Raw genomic sequence first — 26,417 nt, forward strand, 5'->3', positions numbered from 1 at the left:
AGGAAGAATGTATTGATTCTTATGAACACCAGTGTTATTGCACTTTAACACTGCAAATTTAACATAACTTTTCAATGCCTGCTGGAACAAAAGGAGCATCATGCTAAGACTGTATTGCTTTAGTACAACAAAATTACCTGTACAATCCTATCCAGTCCCCCTTTAACCGAGAGGTAAGCTGAGGCCCTGCTTTCTCAAGAGTTTTCATAAATTCCTCTTTGCTGAATGGCTTCAACTGTGGTGGACTCTATGAGAAGACACAACTATAAGTTAACAGGGCATAGACTGCGGGTGTATATATAATAAATTTTCAGCTTCTAAAAATATTCTTACCTTCCAAGGTGATATGCTTTTTTGCAGGGGCATTAAACTTGCTACATATCGCTCCTGAACAAAAACAAGATGCAAAAATAAGATACTGTACAGAAAAGGCAAGTATTAGCCAAATCTAAAATTATATTTTATTTGATCCAAAAACGTGACTAGCTGTTTTGAAATAAAAGGTGGCAAATTGGCATTGAGCTAATTCCAGCATCTATTCTATTTAAGGCTAGAATTCTGAAGTGCAGCCTTGCCCAAATTCAAGGTAGGCGTTGCCTCTGTACATGCACAGTGGTGTGTGTATGAGATCTAGTACTTTCTATTCTTGAGAAAAGCTAAAGAAACTATGAAATGGACACAGTACAAAATAAGAAAAAATAGCTTTGCTTAAAGTTGTCTTGAAAGTACAAGTGAGATCAGGAGAAGATGCTGCTAAGAAACATGTTTTTGATTCAGATTCTTTCAAAGAATCTAGAACTGGAACAACAGGCAACTTGTACATTTTGGTAAATAAATAAGGAATTTTCTTTAGAACTTATCTTAATCATTAACTGCACTCAGAATTATGATTTATTTTATTACTTATTAAACACAGGTCTTGTACAATTACTTTCTTTTTAAGAAAGAAAGTGTACTCTTCAAATTGTCTTCATTCTAGGCTTAAGTATTTAAATGATTAAACATGCAGTTCCCGCTGAGAAACAAATGGGTGTTTCATTTACATCCACTTACTAGGGGAATAATGAAGCTTTGAGTCAATTCCAAAAAATAGCGTCGAAGGATTATGCTTTGGGCTTCTGCAGGACGCTTCTGTTGTACTCCCTGAAAAAAGCAATCAAAATGTTCAGGACTGCAGCTATACTCTACTGCAGTGTTTCTCAACCTCAGCAACTTTAAGATGTGTGGACTTCAACTCCCAGAAGTTGGCGCTGGCTGGGGAATTCTGAGAGTTGAAGTCCACACGTCTTAAAGTTGCTGAGGTTGAGAAACACTGCTGTACTGATATGGATAAGCAACTGTTAATGTAAAGTATTTACATTAATGATGTTTGCAATATAATGGGAGGAAATGTATACCCAGAGTTTTTGTCAAATTATTTAAAGCCATGAATTAAACCATGCTATAGATCTTTCACATTTAACATACAAGAAACATAAAACGTGGCCCAGTTAGGTTCAAGACTTTGCTCAAAAGGTATAGAATCCTACTATTGTCCTGCTTGTAACATGACAGTAGAGCACAAGTATGTCACTAATGGACAACTTTGTGGTGGTGGTATTGCTGAGAGCCCCATTCCTATAGAAACAAACTGTTGGGGGCTACAAGGTGGATGAAATTGAAGTAAGCAACGGGTGGGACCAGAGCAAAATGTGGCAAGAATCCTCATTCCTTCTCTGATGTCACCTTAAAAAAAACTTTCCACCACCCTCTTCTCTTTTTGCCAAGTAGCAAGCCGCAGGGAAGGGACAAAAAGTTTTTATTATAGATAACTCTCTGCAGGTGGGTTTGGGTGGAAATTAGTCCAAAGGCTGCTGCTTTAGGGCCACAACTCAGTTCCTGGTTACCTCATCAGCATATACAGTGGTACCTCAGGTCATGAACACTTCTGTTCACAAACAGCACCGTTCGCAAAATTTTGCTTCTGTTCGCGAACTCCGCATCGGGTGACAAACAGGATCCGCGGCCATTTTCCCTGCCGTGACACGTGGTCGTGGCTTCCTGTAGGGAGGGGGACTCTCCCTCCAAACAATAACCGCCTCCCCACCCGCCTTCCTGTCCTCCACACCAGAAGTCGCCTCAAGCAAGGTTAGTGTTCTCTTTCTTGGTACTGTACTGTACTGTACTTTGTTTCATATTCTTGTGGTTTAAAAAAAAAATACATATGGTTCAGAACGGATTAACTGTATTTACATTGAACCTTATGGGAAAATTTGATTCGGTTGGCGACCAAAATCGGTTGGCGACCAAATTCATAGGGGTCAGAATGGATTAACCGTATTTCCATTGAACCTTATGGGAAAATTTGATTCGGGTCGCGACCAGAGTCGCGGAACGAATTAAGTTCGTGACCCGAGGAACCACTGTAAATACCAAACAAGACAACAACCCAAAGAACGGGGACATGGCTGTCTTCTGTTTTGCACAGTTAGAAGTTAACACGAGGGAGAGCCCTGATTAGGGAACTGTGGAGATAGAACACATTTTGTCTAAAAAAAGAAGGGAGAAAACAAAGTGGATAAGCATTTTCTCTTTTTGAGGATTTCTCTTCAGGTTCCTGCCTCTGTCCAGTATCAATTACTGTTAATGCTTTAAGTCTGAAATACTACCTTTTGTAATTGTTTTATGATTTCTTCATCTTTGTTTAAGTATGGCTTGTATGATGTATAAACACCTAGGAAGGAAAAACACTGAATTTATCTCTGGGGTTGACCAACAGAGACTCCAGATTGAAAATCTATACCGTAATGATAAAATGTATTACCTGGTTTGGAATCCAAAGTTTTTAAGTTCTTCAGCTTTTTTACTTTAACTTGCTTTGGGACTTCACCTGCCAAATTGTGTAAAAAGGCCCTGTTTTAATAAAACATTAGAATCTAAACATTCCAGGCAGCTCATGTTCTTAAAGTGGTTTTGTATGCTGAAAATCTTCCCATTTTAGTTGATGCTGGTGTAAATATGTGAACTTCCAAAGGAGCTGCCTAATTCCAGCATTCATTAGGGCAGTGTTGTCCAAACTTGGCCACTTTAAGATGAGTGGACTTCAACTCCCAGAATTCCCCAGCCAGCCATGCTGGCTGGGGAATTCTGGGAGTTGAAGTCCACTCATCTTAAAGTGGCCAAGTTTGGACAACACTGCATTAGGGGAAGATACAGAAGATAGTAACTGCTTCCAACTCTTTTTGCAGGACAAGTTGCTGCAGATCTTCCCAGATAAAGCCTCTGGGCACAGATGTTCACCATCCTGCTCCCCAGGATAAAGAAAACACTGACTTGGGGTGGAAAGATGACCTGAAGGGACTCACTCCTTTGGAAGACCCTTTGAGTCAGTTTTCATGGAGTGTGTGTGGTCAAAACAGGCAAGGCAGTGGTCACAGCAGCAGGATCAAAGCTCTAATTCTTTGTATATGCAACATGTCAGTCGGATTTAACCACAGTTATCCACACCACCTTGACTAGGCAGTACACTTTATATCGGTCTGCCCTTGAAAAATGGTGAGAAACTGCAACTGATGCAAAATGCAATGATCTGTGCAAAGTACAGGTATCATGCAATGCCTGTCCTGAAAGATCTGCACTGGCTACCAACTGCCTACTGGTCCAGATTCAAAGTGCTGATGTTGACCTTAACGTCCATAGATAACTTAAAGCGTAATTGTCTACAGGACCATCTCTCTCTCCTGCTCAGAACCTACTCAGCTACTTAGCTCAGCAGCAGCAGCAGCTCTTCTGAAGATGTTCTCACTGCCAGAAACTTGATGATCAGATATGTGAGAAAGGCCATTGGAATGCACCCTTGAGGAGGTTATCTGCCCCCCACTCTTCCAGGATTTAAATAGATAGCAGAAGTAGATAGTCTTTCACCAAGTTTTAATTGTTAATTATTTCAATGACTGAATATAATTGTATTGAATTTGTTTCATGCTTCATATTTATTATAAGCTACCTTGGAAGTGTTGGGATGAAGAGAAAGACAGTGTATAAATTCACTGATAAATAAGATATTATTTCCCTATCTTCTATTGCTCTTTATTGCTGTCCTGAAGCTTGATTCAATTTCTCTTGAAGATCCTATTCAACTTGCAATTATCACTGACTACACTGGCCTGATCCAGTACTTCTATTTCAATCCTGGTTAGGTTTTGTACATATAAAGCAATTTGAATCAACAGACTTTCATCCTGAAATCCAAATTCTGTTTTTATTTCATTTTAACACAGACTTTTGTAATGTTTCCTATTTTATCAACATTTAACCATAAAGGAAGAACATAGGTTTAACTTTCTGTATGCCTCAAAACAAATCTCCAATTAATTTAAAGACTTTACCTGACACTTTGATATCTCCTATTCGAATGATGTGTGGCCAATGCTGCAGTGTTTTAGCAAAAAATGGGTTTGTCACTCCTAATATGACAGAAGGCCTGTAATACAGAAGATGCTTAAATGAGACCAGTAGGAGCTCTAGAGGCGGAAAGATGCTAAGCTCCAGAAGGGAAAGTATGTTGGGAAACACATAAACAGAAAATATGCAGCATATTTTACATTAGCTCAGATCCAAAGTAGCTCTTTCTTGAACAAAAGGGCTCACTTTGTATATTCATATAAAGAATTTTGATTCACTGCCAACAACAGAAGCTGTTGTTCGCAGAAAGGACTGTAATTTTGCAAATTCCCCCTCCAACTTGCTGTGCTTCCCACATGCTGTTCCTTTGGAACCAATCTGGGAAGGCATGAACAGATTTGGGGGGAAAAAATCTTTCCCAATTTCTATCAGTGGGACATGTTCGTATTCATAGCCCTCCTGTAAAGGGACTCTGCCAGAGTTTTACCCTAGATAAGCTGCCCTCTTGCCTCAAAACAGTGACAGCCTCCTGAGTCAATTTCGTTAGCTGCAGTTTGAACAGGAGGGAGGGCAGAATCAGTCACAGGGTGTGGGAGGATGATGAAAGCCCTCTTAAATATGAACACTGGATAAACACATTGTCCAAAGCCATGATTTGCTTAATCAGAGTTTGTTACATTGGACACGATGGGCTGAGCTCACACTATACACCAAGCCACATCTAACAGCTTATAAACCACAGTGGATTAGGAAGCCAGAGAGATGTGAGCCCCTCTCCTTTGCTGAAAGAGCACAAGCAGCACACGAGAAAACAAAGGGACCAGCTTTTTCCTTTATTTCCCTCCCCAGCTGAAAAGAATGTGTCCTTGTCTGCCTCTAATCCTCAAGAGAAATGACATGTTCTTATTGTTTTGTATTACCCAACTTAGTTCTGCTCTTTTCTGTATGGGGATGTTATGATTCACAGCTTAAGCAAATGTTGCCCCCATTAAAGCTGAGGAACATAACAGATCCCCAGAGAATTAGCTGCCCTCACAACATCTGGAAGATCCTGTTTCCGTGCTCTGGCCCTTCAATTGTGACTGGATCCCAAGTGAGAGCCTGCCGCATTCCACTACATTCCATGATCCAGAGCTCTTTCTTCAGATGCACGAAGTTTTATCCTCAACTGGCAGATCTTGCTAGTTATATATCTAGGCTTTGCAGGCCTGTTTAATTCCCTTTCTTCTATAGCCATGCACGCATCTCTAGAAACTGATGCTAACATCAGACAAATATAGTTGTTATTACAAGAGTCAAACAGTGCAGGAAAAAGAGACAGTGAGATTGAAAATAAAAAGAAATGGGGATTATTTTAAAAATTTCCATTTATAACTCATGTAGAAAAGTTTCAGTAAAATAATGCAAGCTAAAACAACTTTTAAAAAGGACTATGATAAAGGCAACTAAACTAAACCTGTGTCACGAGAAAAGGGAAAACCAACTTGTAATAACTTACCATATTTGATAAAATCATTTATTTGGCTAAGTTTTTACTAATTTAATTTTAAAATAAGATGAATGAAATGTATATATCCATCACTTGAACTGGAATTCTGTTAAACAATAATACTGCTTGACATGTTACCTTTGTGTGTGTGATCCAACACGTGAGGAATGGTGAGCCAGCCTTCCCGCTCTCCATAAGTCAGATTGGTGATGTAAATAATGAGCTGGTCTCCATACTTAAACCCAATCACCATCACCAGCTTTACGTGTGATTCCTTTCTTCCAAACTGGAATCCTGAGAGTGGATGGTTCCAGTTCACATGGAAACTTCTGCATTCATTTGAAGGCTCCTTGCATTATACCTCCATGATGGAAACATGGGGATCATTTCTTCATTTATTTTACCAGCACATTAGGAGAGAGTTGGGGCTGCTCACTGTTCCTTGCATGTTGAATTAAACACCAACAGTAATACCTCAACAAACAAAATGCCAAGAATCAAATTATTACTCATAAACCTGCTGCAATTTATTTATTTATACATCACATTTATATAGCCGCCCATCTCACACAAATGCTTTTTCAATGTCCAAGAAAGAGCAAAGTACCAATGCAACAACTGGGAATAAATGCAAACCTATACACAGTTCGGGGCGGAGGTGGGGGACTAAAAAAGAAAAAGCATAACTTAAGCACAAATGATTCAGTGCTAAGTTAATCAGACTCAAAAACCTTCCCAATGTTGCTTAATATACAGTACATTCTAGTGCAGCTTCTAAAATGAGCTTAACTTCATATTTTGATGGGTTTAACTTGAGTGTAAACCGTTTAGATGCGATTTCATCTCCCTCTCAATTTATTACCATAAAGTTTTTCAATCAACAGTCCAAGTAAATTCACACACAAGCAGAACAATCTTTTGAATGTGTGGTTGGTGAAAAACTCCACAGATATGACTGGAAATGCTGCCTAGACCACAGGGAAGTGTAGATCCAAAAACAAAATATTTATAGAGGGATGTCAGCTCTGCTTGAAATAACAGCATACGCTAACCACACAAGTTGTTTGATCTTTTACATTTGCTTAATGGGCCATCAGCATTCCAAACATTGCTTTGTTTCTGTAAGGATGGTTAAGCACAACACAATTTAATTTCTAAAAATAACTTGCTCACAAATATGTTTTTCATATTTGGATATTTATTCCTATGACCTTTGTTAGATGAAATTATAACTTGATGATTTAACATAAACTTTTTTAAAAATAGACCATTATTTTTCCCATCAGTTTACTAAGCTAAAATGTCAAGCTCAGCTCTGGCGACTTTATGGCTATTCCATTTAGTTTTCTCAGCAACAATACAGAAAAGGTTTGCTGCTGCCTTCTTCCGGGATGTTCCTTCCACTTTGCAGCCTAGTATAGAAAACTAGTATTTCCTGGTCAACTTTCATCCAAGGACTACAGAGCTGACCTTGCATAGCTTTCTGAAATTCACCAAAGTCAGCTAGGTGCTGCTAGCTAGTTAGACATCAAACTGCTATATTGCCAGAAAATGTTGCAAACAACGTTTGTGCTTTGCATTTTATGGTTTATTGGAAACAGTACTGTTTTGGTTCAGTGCTAATGAGAGAAGTCTGAGAAACAATACTTAGCCACCATCTCTAATTGAGAAATAGTTTAAAAATTAGGTCAGCTGTACAGTACATCAGAAATTATGAATGCTAGCATTATATAGGTTCTCACTGGAATTATTCTAAGTAGATGAACAAATTTTGAACAACACTGTATGCAAAACTCATATTCTTTTACATTTCTTCTCCACAAGGGAAAATAACACGATACCGAAGTACACACTCCTGTTAAAGAACTGAAGTACACACTCCTCTGTTAAAACTTCCTAAACTGAAATTTCTAATCTTTTTGATCAATATTCCACCAGCAAACTCAATGAGACATTTTTGAGGAGACAGGCATAAGGTACTTTCTTAAATCAAAATTATGTCAGAAAAATTACTCTATCAACCTGTTTAATTTAACCATCCATTTACTTACGGGGTCTGTGTACGAGTGGTATAGTCCTTGAATTCACTGTCATGTATTGTAAAATAAGGTCTAAAATCACTGTAGTACTTCAAGGGTGAGATACAGCTGTGAAATGAACATAGAAGAGATGAAATAAAAGTGTCAGTTTATTACATATTTACTTGTAGATTACACCAGCTGATCTCAGTAAATTCTTCTATGTTGTTGCAATTTTCTGCTGTACATACACTCCTGAACAGTTAATGCTATTTTACAGGGGTTTTCCACATGTTTTTAATTTGAAACACCTAATTTCAAAATTGGAACCACTAAAATTTAAAACATTTTGCACACTACAGTACTCATGTTAACTGTAAACAGGAGCAGCAGTTTGACGCTGGAAATGATTACTGAGGGAGTGGTGAGTTTCCTTTTGCTGGATATATTCAAGCAGATGTTGGACAACCATCAATCAGGGTCATTTTAATGTGGTTTCTTGCACTAAACAGGATGCTGGACTTGACTGTCTAAATACTTTTCCAAATACTGGTTTCCAAGTCAAAATCTTAAAAAGCAAAACAGTTCTATCGATACAGAAAACTAAAATATTAACAGGCTGGGAGGAACTCCAAGGTTTGCAAAAAACAAAAAGGGTAGCTCTCTTAAGAGAAGGACCAAGGGGGGTTGAACATAATATAGCTACTGAATGCTAACTCAAAGTGGGGGAGAGGGGGCAAGAGAGGGATGCAAAACCAAGAGAAAAAAGAAAAAAACAACTGGCAAGCAACGTAAGGGCAAGAGCATGGCTGAAACCCTGAACAAAAGCAAAGTGCATCACCATTGGTTAAAGTGAAGAAAACTGGCTGACTAAAACACTGCGATCAATCAATACAGGGAAAATGTACACTTGTGTGGACAGAATTAAAAAAAATCAGACTGCTTTGATGCATAACATAATAAGAAAGGAAACACCCATGGTGACCTGTTGCCTTCAGTTAAAATTGCCTGTCCTTCTCACAGTTGTTCAGTACCTTTATTTAACATTAACTTTTGCTTATTAAGGTCCGTAAGTATTTAATTTCAATATTTTAAAAAAAGTAATTACTCAACTGGTTAAACTGGAAGCTAACCCAGTTACTACCTTTTATTAAAAATTCTTCAGTGAAGAACACACATATTTTAAATACCAGCTATTAAAACCTATCTCACACTCTAGCCAACTTCTTCTTCTATTATGGTACTTAACCAAATAATGCATTCATGAAAATTCATGAAAAATTGAGTTGAGAAAAAGAAAAGAAAAAGAAAAACTCCAAAATCATCATCCTCAGATTAAAAATTGCAGGCCTTTCACTTTAAGAGTTTTAAGCACTAGGGGCAACGTGGCTCTCTTTGTTCAAGTGGAGCAGTGGTGGCCTTTGCTCATCACTTCATCCACCTTGACTGGAGCTTGTGCAGAAGCCTTCTCTCATCTTCTAGTTGTCAAGAATCAGTCGAAGCAGGTAAAGTAACTTGGCAACTCTCCTTCATTCAAAATGCAACGGGACCACATTGTTTCTTGAAGCAGCTTTGAAATCATGATTTTGCTTTCGGAAGCAGCTTTGGAGATGAAAATTATGAAAGCAGCATCACCCTGTTGTAACGTAAGCTCTCCCCCATGTGGGTGGCATCTCCAATGCATGCACAAGAGGTGATGTATGTGTCATGACATTGTTTTTGTCATTCTGACCCCTTCAGCCCCTCTGCAGCTTCTAAGCTTACCTGCTTATTTAGGGACACATCATACTAAGAGATAATCTGTTTAACTGTTGTTTGTGGAATGAACTATTACTAACTGGGTTCATCCACGATGCTAAACCATGAAAAAGCAACCAGTTTTATGGTTTTCGGCATCTGATCCAAGTTTTCCTCTAGCGTTTTTGTTTTTAATAAAAACTTAAAGACTTTTATTCTGCTACACCATTCCCATTTTGTGACTCACTGTGAAAGCCCCATCATGTAGCTTTTAAAATCCTCCATATGTTTACCTCACAAGTGCCAACACAGTTTCTGAAGATTCTGATGGTGATGGTGCCATGACAACTAATGGTTCCCCTAACAACACTAGTTCCCACAGCATCTGGATGTGAAAGAACACTGGCGAGAAACATCTGAAACAGATTCACAAGAAAAAAGACTTTTTTTCCTTGCCCTACTTATAGCAGAGACAGCAGAACCAGAAAGAAAGAAAACACTGAAATACATGTGCAACTGAAATATCATCTTGGCTTGCACACTCAACAGTCTAAGACAGAATGACTATTATACCTTTTTGGAAAACAGAACTCAGGAAAGCTATGCAGATAAAGTGGGATTTGAACTTCTGGTTCAGACCACACATTTACTAGCTGTCCACTTTTGGCCAGACTATTAGGACCATGTCAAAGATGAATTTGCTCATATTGTAGTATTCACTATGGAGATAACAGAGTGCTAAATTTTCTAGAAATGACTTCCTGGCTTTCTTACTGCAAACACTATCTGGACACTTTCTGAAATACAGTACAACAGTTTGCATACAGGGAGCAAAGAAAACCTGCAGTAGGGGCTGCTTTTCTAATTAGTGGTTAGAGTTCCTCTCTGACCACCTGTACTCACCTCATGCAAAAAGAAATCGGATCAAATAACAGTATGTTAAAGTTAATTATTACAATGTGAATCAACCAAGGATAGGTAATTTTCTTGGGCTGGGGAGTTACCTTGAGCTCAAAAGAACTTCAAGCAGCTGTATAAATGGGCAGGGTATGTGTGCCTCCCAAATTCTGTCCCCACCCTACCCCACAACACATGGTGGAAAAGCTTTAATCCCTACTAATCCAAACAGTGGGTAAGACTCATGCTTTCTCGTTGCTATTAGAGGCAAGATTAATGTTTCTTTAACTTTAAAAGTTCTTAATCAGTGATTGTAATCAAGATGCTGTTTCTCTACAGCTAAAGGAAAGGAAATAGCTATCTGCTTTTACTGCCCAAATAGGCTTGCTAGCAGGAGGGCTAACCAAGTAGGAAAATGGATGGGAATGTTTCTCGTGACATGACAAACAGCTACACACCATGCAAAGATGCATGTAACATAAATAAAAAAATATTATGTTTCATAGGATGATCTCTTATCTCAATGTCTCTTTGCTAGGTAATCGATTCAGTTTCAGTTCTTGAAACTCTTTGATGTAATATGTGAAGAAATAAACCAAGATGTTTTTTAGTCTTTACCTAAAGAGATCTACTTCATAGACAGTAGGCAAAGCAATGGAGATTTGTGAATCTGCCTAAAAAAAGACAAAAAGCTTGTGATCAGAGTAGCACCAGAGAATAAAATAAAAAGTAAAGCGCACTATGCTATCTTTGCAACAATAATGATCCCTTAAAATAAGCTTATCATATAAGTCTGTAAAGTGCCCCTCACTAGATTCCCTGCTTTCTTCATTTCTCAAAGTGTATACCATCTCAGTTACAAGGTGACTTTGGGCAGTTTACACAGTAGGATTAAAACATCCAGTACAAAATAATAAGGAAAAACAACAAAAGGACAAAATCAAAAGTAAAATATATGGCACATATCATGGAAAGATAATTAAACAAACATATTCCCAACAAACCACCAGCAGGGAGCAGATTGCTACACCTTATCCCAGGGGTGTTGAAAGAATCAGGCTTTTATGGTTTTACAAAAGCCCAACAGTCAGACCCATGCAGACCTCAGAGGAATGCTGTTCCTCAGCATCTACTGAGATGTATCTCCTGGGTCCCACAAGATGACAATGTTTTACAGCTGGGACCTGGAGTGCACCAACTTGTCCAGAATTTACCACTTGGGCAGAAACAGTAGAAAAATTGGCCTACTGGTAAATAGTAATGTAATGTTACATGGGCCAAATTGGGACCATCCATAATTACTCATCCCCCTGTACCATTCTGGACCAATGGTAGCTTCTGAGTGGTCTATAAGCTCCACATAGTATATATTGCAAAAATCCAAACAGGAGGTGATTTGGCATGGTTGACTGAGAGAAAGGCCTCTCAATCCAGGAAGGGATACAACCTGCACATAAGATGGTTGCTACCAGAGCCACAAGTCTACAGAACATATCTGCTTCTAAACAAAGTTTGTTCCACTTGAATCACTTATTTAATGAATGCACTAATCACCCTTCCCCAGGCTGCATGGTTTTTGCTGAAAATTCTGAGAGCTGAAGTTCACACATGAGAAAGGTGCCCAAGGGGAAGAAGGCACTAAACCTGCTGGTAGAACCTCTTTGGGGAATCTTATGCTTATTATCCTTTCCTTAACTCACCTTTCAAGCCCAGACAGTTTTCACACAGATACAGTACACATCTGAGATGGGCAAATCCAAACTTGCTACAATGCAGGTAAGACAAGAAGCAATGGGTGGAAGCTTTACAGTGAGAGATCCAAACATAAATTAAGGAGGAATTTCCTGATTGTGAGAGCTATTAAGCTAGCCTCCTGAAGTTGTGGGTGCTCCATCACTGGAGATTTTCAAGAAAAGATTGGACAGCCTCTGTCTGGGATGGTCTGAGGATTCCTGCATTGGGCAAGGGGTTGGACTAGAACATCTCCAAGGTCCCTTCCAACCCCATGATTCTATGATGAGAGAAGGTTTGAGAGTCCTTTATAGCCATCTGTAATCCTGCAGCCCTCTGATCAAAATGTGGTCTGAGCTTCATTTAAGTCCTATTAATGAACAGTCCTGATTAAACAAACAACACACAAAATGATATACTGTGCCATACTGTTTTCTATTATAAAAGAAAGCTACCTGTCACCTTCTTATCCTGTGTCTCTACAGGCTATCTTGATCCCTTTGATTCAGTCTGGTTTGATCCTTTCTTGCCCCTTGGTGCTGTAGCAGACAATACTAGCTGCTGCTACTCCAGCCATACCTCCTGGCTTCTGCTGCTTCCACCCAAGGCCTCTCTCAGTATCATTTCTTGTCCCTGCTACTCCTTACTCCCAGCCTCCTTCACCCACTGATTGCACTCCGTTATGCTCTGCCGCTGCCTCTCTTTAGCTGGGGCAGCTGCTGCTCTGCCTGTTTTCTGCAGGCATGGCCAGCTGTTGACTCCGACCGACCACAGCTGCACTGCAGTCAGCCCAGCCTTCCAGCTCCCCTCTATCGTGCCATTCCAAAAAGGAGAAGGGAAAACTAACCAATTTTCTCTCCCTTCCCCATTCTTCTAGCTTAGTCCTCTCTCTAGGGACACAGCCCATCTGCTGGGCAGTGACCTCCAGGGAAGTTACCCCACTTGGGCTCCCCCTGGCATCATCAGTCATCCTTTGAAGCTGAATAGCTTCTGTTTGCTTACACTGAAATGCCTCCTTGCTTCATCTCCCAAGGCTCATGGTTGACAGAGCAACTTGTTTTGGCAAATATTATAATATTAACTAGCATTCTCTGATTTATCTCCACCCAAAAAATTTATAAGCTTTCACTTTCTATTTCTCACACCTATATAATTTCATTTGTTTACTTAACAAAATATACTTGAGAACTTGGATTAACACGCTAGGAAATGAAATGTTTGAAGTTAGATCTTTGTACTGAGGGAGCGTTAATCTGCTAGTGAGCTACCTGGTGCATCGACTGTAATACTTGGGTTGTTCCAGGCTTGTCGTGGCAGGTAGGAATCCGCACCTGAGAAAAGAAACATAATAAGCTATGCATACATCATTCAGAATACTAATCATCCCAAATGTTAACTTTAGTTAGCCTTAAGACATTAATTACTTCAGATAGCAATATTTTGCCAGATTTACATCTGTGAAAATATACCGCTTTAAATAGTTCTTCCCTCACATATATATGTCTGTGTATGGGTGTGGGGGTATGAGAGAGAGAGAATAAATCCTACTGAAATAACTAAAATAATTCATGTTGTTGTTAAAGTTACAATCTGTAAGTGCTAGCCCTGTGAGAAACCTGCAATCTCTGCAAGAGTCAACTAGAAATAAAAATCCAGCAGTACCAACTGAAACACCTATTTAAGTTGTTGAAGAACAAGGGAAATGTTCTGCTTAAATGAACTCATAAAAGTCTCATACAAAAATCAGCTGAATAACTACTAACAATATCAGATGCCATTGCACAGTCCAGTAAGAACTCATTTGCATGCTTAAGTCTCTCCCACAGTGACCAGTTAAATTTAGTGCTCAACTAGAGTAGACTCCATACATCCTACAGAGGCAAACAAATGCATCTTTTTAAATGACAGGTCTAAATAGAACAAAAACGATTGATTTATAGAACACATTATTCCTTAAGAATTTTACCTATATCTAGCTCTCCATTAGGTATTCTTTTCCTCTCTCACTTGTGCAAGTATGAAATAAATACACATTTATAGGACTAAGGCTTTTTTTTTTTTAAAGTTGATACTATTATATATAAGAAATATATTATATACAAAAAACAGACATCGTTGGCTGAACTCAAACAACAAACAAGAATGGACAAAGTTTAAAATTACCTTCATTACAATGCCCATAATAGGTAAATAGAGAGTTTTCCCTGGGACCGGCAGTGGCCATCGATCAACATCACTACAAGCTAAAGCAGAGGAGCAGCAATTAGATTTGTACACAGAAGACCTTTATAACAGTGCTCCCTAACATCTGTGAATAAAAAGATTTATCCACTGAATTAAATCTATTCAGGTTCACCTGATAGTATCAGTTCTGATCTGGAACAGCTGACAAACTGGCAACACCATCCTCCTCAACTGATAAATCTGAGATAGCAATTTTGAAGTCAAAGTCACAGTGCTCTTCCACTACAATTCACAGATTTTAGACTGCAATTAATCTTATGCATTTTGAAAATATAACAGTATCACCAAACCATCAATATTACCAACCTGCTTCCAAGAAAGGTTCATTTTTCTCAAAATATTCAGGTGCAATTTGTCCAAGCACAGTATTAAATAAGTGGATATAAGGCAGCTTGCTGATCAGAACTAAAGACTACAAGAGAAGCAAAATAATTTGATTAGTTCACCCAAAACCACTACAATTTATATTAAGTAATGTATTAGTTCCTCACTAAATTCATATATTTGTTTATTATATAGCCCATCTAACTCAAAACACTCTAGGCATAGTTAGCACTGAGATTTTTTTTTACAGAATATAAAAAATAGGAATAGTCTTGATTCATAATAATGCAACTACTATGTAGACTACACATTACAAACATTTGTATGTAAACACCCTTACTGAATTTCTGATGGTTAGGGATACAATTTGGCACAGAAAATCAGAAAGAAAGATGAGTGCTTTTCCCCAGCTGAGTAGCTGGGTTCAGTGACTGTACTAAGCCATGGTTTTGTTGAATAAGCCACAATGACTATAGTATCCTGTTATGTTAAGCCATAAATCATGGATTACAACCTGCAATGGCAGGATTCACATGAAATATTAAGCCAAATCCAAGCCAAATATGTAAAGCTTAGAATGACATCTGAATCCTGCCACTGTTTTCCCATGCAATTTGCCCCTCTTCAGTTGCTTTCCCCTTCACTAACACTTTAAGTATATTTTTCTTTTTATGCAACACACATTTGAAAGCCTATACAGGTAGTCCTCGGCTTACGATGGCAATTGGGAATAGAACTGTCATCGCTAAGTGACACAGTCATAAAGTGTGATGTCATGTGACCACATTGTTTAGCGACAGCATTCCAGACATTGCCGTCATTAAGCGAGAACCATACAGGTTGTTAAGTGAGGACCTCACATGACCGCAACTTCCAACTGGCTTCCCCATTGACTTTGCTTGTGAGAAGCTGGCAGGGAATGTCGGAAATCATGATCACATGACAGCGGCTCACTGCAATATTGTAATTACAAGCCGGGCGCTCAGCATCCAGGTCGTAAACACGTGACCACAAAGACTCTGCAATTGCCCAAACTCCGAGGGCCAGTTGTAAGTCCCCCATTTTCAGTACCATCATAACTCTGAACAGTCGCTGAATGAATGGACGTAACCCAAGGACTACCTGTATGCATTTACTTCTAAGGGGGATATATTCACAAGCAGACTTAATAAGCTAATTAGGTGGACATTTCCCAATGTGATTCAAGTGGAAACATTAAAATTAGGTGATCTCACAAGAGTTCAGCTATTTTTTAAACAAATACATTTTTAAAATATTCTTTATTTAATTTGGGGAACCCATGGACTTCTTTGGGAAGGGGCACATATGTTAAGGTGCCCACTAAGTCACCTCAGCTAACGTGTGGTCCATACATTTTTTGATAAAGTCAGCTTCATATCTGAAAAGAATGACAACTGCAGAACAGAACAATGGATAAGGCAATCTGTTTGTTTTGCCTTTTTTTTTTTTTTTTTTGGTGCCTGAGTCAGTGTTGACTCCTGGTGACTGCCTGGACTAGTCCCTGCAGTTTTCTTGGCAATATTTCAGAAGTGGTTTGCCTTTGCCTTCTTCTGAGGGCTGAGAGAGAGTGACTGGCCCAAAGTCACCAACTGGCTTTGTACCTAAGGTGGGACTAGAACTCACAGTCTCCTGGTTTCTAGCCTGATGCCTTAACCACTGCACCAAACTGGCTGCCACTTATTTTGCTTATGGATACCTAATTTCATTTTCTATAACGCAAATCACCATGTACTGCAGATAGCATTGTGGTTTATGTATTCTGGCCTTTCAGATTAGTCCATGTAATGTGTTTAAGATTGAGTGAATATGGAAACATTTTCCACTGATTTAAATGGAGCTTACTTTTTCTGCCTAAGTATATTTAGAAGACAACCATGAACAATTCAGCTAAAACTAAATTACCTTCTGGAAGTAACCTCGCTTTAATGTCTTGTCTTGTACTTGTCTGAAATATACATATCCATAAAAATATGCAGGATCCTTCTGTAAAGAAAAAGAAAACGTTCCAAAATACTGAATACTTTCTGAATAATGCTGAGTGCTTAGCAGGTGATCTTTAAAAAATTTTGATTGAAATCACAGGAGGATTATTCAGGATGTTTACATTTTCAGATATGATGTCACTGTAAACATGTCATCAAACACATCTAGACCATGCATATGAAAATGAAGAAACCTATTATAATATAGGAGCTAACATTTCTACAATTATACTACAACATTCCCTACACAATTAGTCTATATTTTATATACTTTACGTCTCAACATCCTTGATATATACAGAAGAATGAGACCCATGATACAGATTATCTGCAACCTGTCACAGTATTATGTCACCTATGAAAAATCTCTATGACAAAGAAAAAAAAGAATTTTCTAACCATTTAATTTATTCTGTAGGTATTTTGGACAACAACAACTATCACCTTTAGATAATCTATCTAGAAAGCATTATACTGAAGAAGACTGCACTGCCCTAAAGTTTTGATGTGCAATTTCTGGTAGCTATTAAATGGTAAACACAAGTGTTTTGACCTTTTCCCCATTATAGTTTGCAAGCATCTGAATGTGTTGGGTATGTCCTAGTACCAAATGGAACACAATACTTCCCAGAATCGTCTGCAAAGTTCGGGGACAAAGGGCTCCCTGACGTCTGAAACAGCTGGATGTAGCAACATTATAACCAGGTTCCAAAAGAATAATTCTAGACACAATTAAAGCTGTTTTAATGATTACTATTTCAACAGAAAGGATAATTAATATGTTCTTCATTAGAAGAGTTTGCAGTGTTATTGGCCACGTGATACAGGACAACACTAGCAGAGCACTAAGCAATGTCTTATAAGGAACAAAACGTACAATTTCACCATTAAGTACCATCACAATAATAACTGTCTGTTAGAATTAGAAAGGCACTATCATGTCTGAACAAGATAAAATATCCTACTTTCCCAACCTTCAAGTAAATCGGTAGATCTCTGTCCAACTGATCCAGCAAACAGTGCCACGAAAGCTTTCTGCTAGAAGACTGCCGAAACCTAAAACAAAATTGTGTGTTTCCAAGGCAACCTAAGCCAAAAAGGAAAGAGGAGATAAACAGCAAAGTACTATATTGAATTGGTAATATTTAAAAAGAGCAGGTGCTTCTAACAAATATTAGTATTTTTTAAAACGCTCCCTAAAGGCCAAGCACAATTCTATCTCTTCTGGTGATTGCATGCACAGAAATCAAACCTACAGTACTTACATTGAGAAAGGCTGATGAAGCAAACTATGATGTTTTCTGCTGGAAGACTCTCTACTTGGCCAGTCCAAGTATGATGCTGTCTTTTCTTACTGAATAAACACAATCAAATACTTTGGCTGCTGCTCTGCCAAGCACGGGTGTCCACAGATTATAATCAAAAAAGTCAAGATGGCCACCACAATGGTGTGATTAAAGCGTTCCCTGTTTTTTATGTGCAGTCCACATTATTAAAAAAAAACATTCTGGACACCTCTGCTGCCAAGAGAATACATGCATGCACATTCAGGCTGCCACCAGTTCATACTCTTCTGCCTTCCTATGGGGAATTCCACTTTTTCTGCCTTGTTGGAGATAGTTAGCATCTAAAGGAAACCCAAGCAAGCTGGTTGAAAGAGGGCTAATGATCCTCATTTTAATGCCTGAGACAGTAATCAGCGTTGCTGCCCTAATTCTGGCTATTGTTCTGCCTAGTGCTAATATGGTATGACTACCTGTCCCATTCTGCCTAGATGATTTAAGAAGAATCTGTAAAAGCTAGTGAATTTGGGTTGCCAATTAAAACCATTGCAGATGCAAGCTTTACATCAAAAGCTTTCAAGGCACCATTTTAAATCTAATGTGATTTCAACTTTATTTCAAATCAGAAGAAACTGGGAACCCATACACATGTCACCAGACGAGGTTTCAAAAAATACCAAGATATTTTTTAATATTCAAAAGGCTACAAGAAAATTGCATATATTCCATCCAAAAGCTCATGATGTAAGTTCAGTTATCAAAATTCACACTATAGGTTTATACTACTTATTGTTCCACAGATTTCCATATTTAAGAATCCCCTATTTATATCAAATTCTAACCATACTAAACTTGAAAAGACAAGGTAAAAATCAGGCATTTCTCTTTCTTCAGCATTAAGCTGATCCAAAATGTTTTTCCTTTCTCTAAAACTGTAATATAAGTAATTTGATTCTTAACAAAAGCAATCATCTTAAAAAAGAAATCCCAGTTTAGCAACTTTTTTTCCACAAGAATGAAATAATTAGTTTAAACTGTCGTCATAAATACCTAGGAAAGGTATGACAATAAGCCAGTGGGGAGTTATAATTTGATCAAGTATTCTGAAATCTCATTAAATCATTATCATTCAAATTGATTCATATATATCCAATATATTTGAGCAACCAATTTTAATCCAAAAAACAAACTCTGTCTAAAGTATTTCTGGTAAGTAGACTACAGAAAAAAATACCTTTCTCTGAAGTAACATATAGATGTTCTAAATGCCATTAAGGAATTGCAACATAGCTGGGACCAAGGCAGAATGCTTATATAGTAGTATACAAAATAATTAATTCCTACACTCTGACTTTGAAACATTTTGTGATGGAACATTTTATGGACTCAGAGTCCAAGCCAAGCCAAAACCTCTCAGGCGTATTCTAAGCCCTTGCCTTAGAAATTCCACTAATGGTAGTGAAGATTATGACTCCTTTTATTTTTGAAAAATTAAGAAGAACAGCATAGATAATATTTACCAAATTGCTGACAAAAAGAAAATCCTGTAACCTGTATTCCAGGCAAACAGTGCAAAGCATTTGTAACAACTGACAAGCATTTTACCTTTAAAAAAAAACATTTTAATACATTCAGTAATTTATAAACATATTAGTTTCATCTAAGTAACTTTATGCAGCCTTATACTTAGATCCCAACCTAAACTGCTGCCCTGGGCTAGAGATGAATCTGAATCCTTTTGAATATTATTAAATATTCTTAGCCACTGGTGTCCACATGATTATGCCAAAAGGATGACGCAAGCGACTCACAGCATTTGTGTGATGATGTGATCTCACACACGTAACTTGTTTCTCCCCATTTGCTTCCTATGGATGCCCACATTCTTAACTATCCTTTGTAATGTTATATGTGTTGCCCTCAAAACTGTACAGCCACCTTACTAAATTTAAGGTAGTTGAAGCAGCCAAACAAACTGTAAATAGATGGCTTAAATATATACCTACTCTACAATGAAAATTAAGAAATTTATTGTACAAAATATGGAATAATCTCATAGTTGCGGTTTGTAATCAGTTAGAGCCAACAACTGCAAACAATTCACCATGTAAAATTCCATGTTCTACCATCACAAATACTTCAAGAAGTTTCTTTTCATGTGCACCAGGAGCATGCAATTTAAAACTTTTGCTAAGTGATTTCTAATAATTAAGATATCTGTAGGGCTCTTTCTCCCAATGCAGATTGATTCTATTTTTATGGGAATGGATTTAAGAAATTTCCAATACTATGCACGTGCACTTAGGAGCAAATGTCACCGACTGCAATAGGACTTCCTTCTGAATATGTATACACAGGATTGTGCTAGCAGCCTAGCATATTAAAGCTGCAAACTTTGAGTCTAGGATATCTGCAGTGCAGGGCAGGGGGGACCGGGGGAGGGTCAATGAAATCAAAATGACAGGTGCAAGAGGGCAATTAAAGCCCCACTTTAAAAGCCCCTATGTGATGCATTTAGAGGAAGCTTCTGAAGCAAGCAAAGTATTTCTCAAAATTTCTTGCTTGGAGTACTGAGGCTGCAACACTTCTCAGAAGCTCAGCATGGCCTTTTTGAGGCCCTTTCCAGGTCTTCAGGGCAGACACGTTCATGCACAGAAGGCACTTCTGCTGGAGAAGGTTTCAAAGCTGTGACCCTGAACCTTTGAGAAATGCAGCCATCTGAATACTTCAAGCAGTTGTGGAGAAATTCCACTTCCAAATATTTTGCACAGTCCTAGTATCCAATTAAACCTTCTAACCCAACATCTTCCTAGGTTCTGACTCTTTGTGAAGTGCTCAGGCAAAAATGTACTTATCACACACTTCATATTTCACTTAATAAAACTGAAATATAATAAAAATAGCTATTCATTGCACAGTTCTCGCTAAACAGAAATATTTTATTTTATACATACAAATATACATGTAAGTAACATACATATCTGATTACCTGAATTGGAATCTGGGAAAGACAAATAGCAAATATTGGTTTTCTAGGGGAGAAAAATAGAAGTTACATTTTGGAGGGGAAAATATATTTTATAAATGTCTTTTTAATGCTTTTACTCACCTCTTTATCCGTAAGTTTTGAATGCTGCGGATATATTACCTGTAAATAATCAGAGTTTTCATTAGTTGAGGAAAATAGGTGCTCTATTAATTTTGCACATAGCACACAGGGCTAGGCACCAACTTGACTGGGGCCACATTATTCCCCAAAAGTAGCACACGTACTTCTAACCTCTATTGCTAATTCACAGACACTACATATTCAACACTGAGTGCACTCAATAAGACTTTTCCTAATTATTTTTTCCCCAAGCAGTTCCAACAATAATCACATCAGATAAAAACCTGGCATGCTTAAAAGTTTTTATAACCTAATTTAATTGGCTTCCTAACACAGAGTAACATTTTACCATTATAGTATTTTGAAAAAAAGTGAGAAACTGCCACGCCTCTCATGTATAAACCTCTAGTGTCCTTTTGATTTATAAAAATATCTTTTATTCCAACTTGGGCCCCAAGCAGTTTTAAAAAATGATGGGTGGCTGAAGTCCATTGCTCTTTTTGGGAAGTGTACCCTCCTGTCCATAAGAAAAGCAAAAGCAAGCTGGGGAAATAAGGAGGATCCGGGGACTGGCTAGAGCAACCCTCATAGATTAGTTTTCTGGCACTAGTTATAATATGCATGGGAAATTCCAAATGTGCCCATCAAATCCAAATGCTCACCAACTTGTGTCCTAGGCTACTTAATGCCAAAAAACTGTGTTAATGAATGCTGTTGAAAAAAGGCTGTTATGAAGACATTAAGATTGTGATCTGTAATCACAAGATGCTCATAATTTTATTAAACTCAAACTTAAAGTTTATTTAGTAAACACATGTTGCAATTCCTTTTTCTTTAAACAGATCTTAGAGCTATAGAACACTTGATACTGGGTTATGATTTCTTCAGCTGTTTATCCTCTTTAGAGTGAAAAATTTGAGGCTAACTAATCTATTCAGCATTTAGTATCTGGTTGGAAATTACAGTAATTGAAAGCTTACATATTTGGAGGGCATCAGGTTAGAAAACACTACAGTACTACAATCTTACAGTGATATCACTAGTGTGAGAAAACACACAGATTTTCCAATAGGTAACACAAATCTATGGGGGCCTCTCACAACTAGAGACCATGGCAGATGAGAATGGCAAGATTAGATGTATATTAAATGTAAGTCTATCAACACTATGCTGCATTGCATAAAATTACCCTTTATCTCGATTCTTTTTCAGCAAGAAAAGCCATGGTTTTATTTCCAACTAGGCCTGCCCAGAGCAAACACATGTTTGATACAACCTTCTAAGTAAGCTCTAAATGTGAAAATTAACTGGTCTGATTACAGCTGATTCATATTTAACTCACAGCCCCATACACAATGACTCTTCATTTGGAATACAAAACCCACCCAGTATAAATCACAAATGGTGATTAGCTTCATACATATAGCTAGATATAGAACATTATACTTTCAATGTGGTTTCAAGGCAATTCATGTGCAACCGATTCATTCAGGTCCCGCATTATCTTCCATTTTCATGTCTACCTCTGTTTTAGTCTTCCTTGGCTATTCTTATCCCTTACACCAGTGTTGTCCAAACTTGGCCACTTTAAGATGAGTGGACTTCAACTCCCAGAATTCCCATGGCTGGCTGGGGAATTCTGGTAGTTGAAGTCCACTCATCTTAAAGTGGCCAAGTTTGGACAACACTGCCTTACACTATTTAGCACAGGAAGGCACACAATTCAGCAAATACACCGTACAGTGACATACAGAAGAAAAGCGAGACCTACAAACTGCTGCCCCTGTGATTGCTCTGCTTGTCCTGGAAATTTAAACATATACCGTACATATCTTCATATCTGGCAGCCTTACTAAGCAAACATTAACTGTGGAATAACCATCAGCGATGACATCCAATGTGTGGAGCCCTTCAAGCAGGTTCTTAGGGATGTCACCTTCTAAAAATTACAGCCATTTCGGGCACCACATTTAGACAAAAAGCCATATAAATAAATCAATGTTACATAACTTGCCTCAAGCTCTTTAGAAGGGGGAGAAATGAGATAAATTTCAAAGGCCGTTCCGCTTATTTTCCAGGCAAACAATCCTTGTATTAAAGACTTGCAAATGAAAACCCTAGCCAGAAGTGTCGCTGATCACTCAATGGCAAGCTTTTTTCCTCTTTTAACTTTCCACACGAAGTGGAAGTGGCCCTCGCTGCCCTTTCAGTTCCGCAGGTAGGAAAAACGCCGCGGCATTCCTGCGCCGGTTGTTTGCTACACAAAAGCGGGGGAGAAGAGCGAGCCTCCGGATGCCTCTCCCCCGCAACGCACCACAACTGTTCAGCGCCGCCTGAGCGGTCCGCATCCGATAGAAGCACAGCGGGTCCCGGTTCCTTCCCGGGGCAACATTTGCGCAGCCCGCAGGCGAAGGAAGCGCCGCTGTTCCGCAGAGCAGGACATCCTGCCTGGCCGAGGACGGGCTTGCGCGGGCGGGTTGCCCAACGCAGCCCCCGCGGCGCGGTGCGGCGCGTCACTCACCTCCACAGCCTGGCCAAGCTCCAGATCGAAGCCCACCACGCACACGCAGTGCAACCAGGCCGAGAAACGGTCCCAGGGCAGCACCGGCGGCGGCAAGCACCGACCGGGCGAGCCATCTTCGGGCTCCTCCGCCTCCGGGGAACCCGCCAGTCCTCCGCTTCCGCCATCGGCCGGCTTCTGCAGCGACATGGCGCTCAACAGCGTTGCACCGGCGGCTCCGGCCGCCGCCGCCGCAGTCTCTGCACCGGCCGAGCTCCTCTCGTCCGCAATTTAAGACGCGGCAGCGCCACTTCTAGCCCCAGTTCAAGGGGAAGAAAGACCACATGACCCACGTCTCTCTGGGGCCGCCGCCGCCTCCCCCACTCTCTGTGGGAAAATCCACAGCGACTCGAGGGGAGGGAAATGGAAGAGTCCAAATTAGCAATGAGGGGGAATGGAGCGAAGGGAGGGGACTAATGTACAGTTGCGCGGAGGAAAGGAAGCTTCTGAGCCCGTGTGATGCAAAGGGAGGATGCGAAGGGTACTTCCCCCCCTCCCCTCTTCTGGGTATGGAACGTGATATTTATGGAATGGAAGGTTCTTGGGAAACAGCAATGTGCTATGGAGGCACGGAAAGCTCCTTTTGTTTCGGCATCCCGTTTGACTTCAGTCCAGAGCGTGTGGGTTTCCAAATGTTTCTTAAATCAGAGGCATTGGTACTTCAGCTTGGAGGATCCCGACGTTTGGTTTAGTCCTCCGCAGCGAGGCAGACTTCCCCTCTCCACTCTTCTGATGCTTCTAAGAGGGAAAGAATTTTTCTCTGCTTGGATGAAGTGTGGTGCTGTAATTAAGTACCGTGTTGTCTTCTAGGCTTCATTCGGTAAAACGCATCAGAATCACAGCCACAGCATTCACGTGCACAGAAAATGGTTTTGGGTGGCTAAAAGCCACATTTGCTGAAGATTATTTACTACCCACTTACTCAGTCCTTACATAATACAGTTAATTTTTTCAGAAGGTAATTAAAATATGATACACTTGTGTTAGATGAGTCATTTATCTGTCTGGTTTTTGCTTATATTGCTGCATGAACATAGCCATCAATTTCTAAACCATGTTTATGGCTCAGTTTCATCAAACATAGATTAAAACTGGCTTAGTGCAAAGCCATTTACATGGTACCCTTATCCTTGGTTTATTCAATAAACTCAATTTTCTAGGTTCCCATGGCACACTGAACCATAAACTAATTATAATGGCATGGCTCAGACAATCCATTGGGCTAAAATACGCCTAGACGTTTGGTTGATTTATATCTCATTTTTCCTGTGGGAGCTCAAGCAGCATACGTAACATTATTTCCTCTAGGTTTTTCCACATCATTCCTGTAAAGCAGGTTGGGCTGAGAGAGGATGACTGGCTCAAAGTTTATTCATTTCTATGGCTGAGGCACTTCCCTAGTCCTAGTCATAATCACTTAGTAATGTAGCTATGAGCATGTCCAGCCTACTTTCCCCATATCATTCATGGTCACTCTAATCCTGGTTGGCCCACTATGTTCAATGGTGAATGTAGTATGCAGGGAATTTTCCAGAAGGGCATTGTTATTCAAGGCTTAGTTAGTGATTGTGTCTGTCATTTAAGATTAAAAGTTCATGTAAAAGTCAACCTAAATTCCATAATTGGGAAGGGAAATAGCTGATTCTGGGATAATTGGAAATAAACATTTTACATCTGCAGCACAGAAGAGCCATTACAGAATCTGCACAATATCCTGTAAATAATAGTGACTATAAGCAAGAAACATGATTTTGGGTCATATACAGTATACTTTGTATAATGAACCTATAAAATCCTGTCTCAATGAATGGGACTTGGAATTCACCCAAGGATTCCGCTGTGTGTGTGCCTTGGCTCAGGAACAAATTACCATTGCAAGGTAATTTGAAATTTACCTCTTGCATCGATGGAAATGAATCTTCTTTTCTCCTCATATAGGAGATTGCAGTCTTGGAATTTTTGTGAAAGATCCAAAGTGGATCTACTTGGGTAGCATGGATGGTTTTTATCTCTTTCTTTTTCTCAAGGGTGCAGCAGAAAGCAAAAGACTCATTTAGGGCTCATTTTATGCAATTAACACCTTTTGCACTGCTATGCTGTCTAAAAGGTTTCCTTTCCCTTTTGTAATACAGGTGAGTTTTTAAAAAAGCAAATCTAATTTTAAAAAACAGGAAGTGTTGGCCAGCACAGCTAGACATGACAAAGGTGCTAGGATACCACCCAGAATGACAAGACAGCAGCAAATCTGAGCTGAATTTGGTTTCTGGATGATCTGACACAATTCAGATGGGTAAGTGGCTTTGCTGGCACCAGATACAGCTTAATGTTTGCCATCAATGTGAAGCGCCACCGAGAAAAAAGTCTAAGGCTTATTAATATTGCAATCCAGTGATGCATGAGGACATCAGGTTAAGCCATGGGTTGTTTACTAAGCCATAGGTGTTGGATTCATACAATATACTAAGCTAAAGTCACATAATAGGGTGGAGTGTAATATGTGAATCCAGTAAAAAAATTATAACAGGACTAAATTATAAGAACATGTCATCCAGCATACTAATCCCATTACATCTGAACAAACAGAAGTATTATAGTAAGATGAAATGCACTTGCAGATATTTTAGTTCTTGGATAATCCT

The 26,417-nt window shown here is 39.1% G+C and overlaps 1 protein-coding gene across 1 annotated transcript in view; it reads right to left on the minus strand.

Moving 5' to 3' along the window:
• Nucleotides 1-24,139, minus strand: part of DENND6A (DENN domain containing 6A) — a 28,773-nt gene extending 4,634 nt beyond the window's left edge. Inside the window, exons 1-17 of the mRNA XM_088134205.1 lie at nucleotides 23,740-24,139; nucleotides 21,219-21,257; nucleotides 21,099-21,141; nucleotides 17,801-17,913; nucleotides 16,747-16,827; nucleotides 14,806-14,911; nucleotides 14,419-14,498; nucleotides 13,524-13,586; nucleotides 11,143-11,198; nucleotides 9,921-10,043; nucleotides 7,924-8,019; nucleotides 4,368-4,462; nucleotides 2,804-2,869; nucleotides 2,649-2,713; nucleotides 1,054-1,143; nucleotides 334-387; nucleotides 138-247 (exon numbers count right to left, since the gene is read on the minus strand). Coding sequence (XP_087990331.1) covers nucleotides 138-247; nucleotides 334-387; nucleotides 1,054-1,143; nucleotides 2,649-2,713; nucleotides 2,804-2,869; nucleotides 4,368-4,462; nucleotides 7,924-8,019; nucleotides 9,921-10,043; nucleotides 11,143-11,198; nucleotides 13,524-13,586; nucleotides 14,419-14,498; nucleotides 14,806-14,911; nucleotides 16,747-16,827; nucleotides 17,801-17,913; nucleotides 21,099-21,141; nucleotides 21,219-21,257; nucleotides 23,740-23,928 — 1,469 coding nt within the window. The 5' untranslated portion in view covers nucleotides 23,929-24,139. The remainder of the gene's footprint in view (nucleotides 1-137; nucleotides 248-333; nucleotides 388-1,053; nucleotides 1,144-2,648; nucleotides 2,714-2,803; nucleotides 2,870-4,367; nucleotides 4,463-7,923; nucleotides 8,020-9,920; nucleotides 10,044-11,142; nucleotides 11,199-13,523; nucleotides 13,587-14,418; nucleotides 14,499-14,805; nucleotides 14,912-16,746; nucleotides 16,828-17,800; nucleotides 17,914-21,098; nucleotides 21,142-21,218; nucleotides 21,258-23,739) is intronic.
• Nucleotides 24,140-26,417: the final 2,278 nt, after the last annotated feature.

Source organism: Python bivittatus, unplaced genomic scaffold (assembly GCF_059951505.1).
Source record: "Python bivittatus isolate LINGU-HERP-01145 unplaced genomic scaffold, Pbiv_v1 ctg000080_np1212, whole genome shotgun sequence".
Classification (NCBI taxonomy): Eukaryota; Metazoa; Chordata; class Lepidosauria; order Squamata; family Pythonidae; genus Python; species Python bivittatus.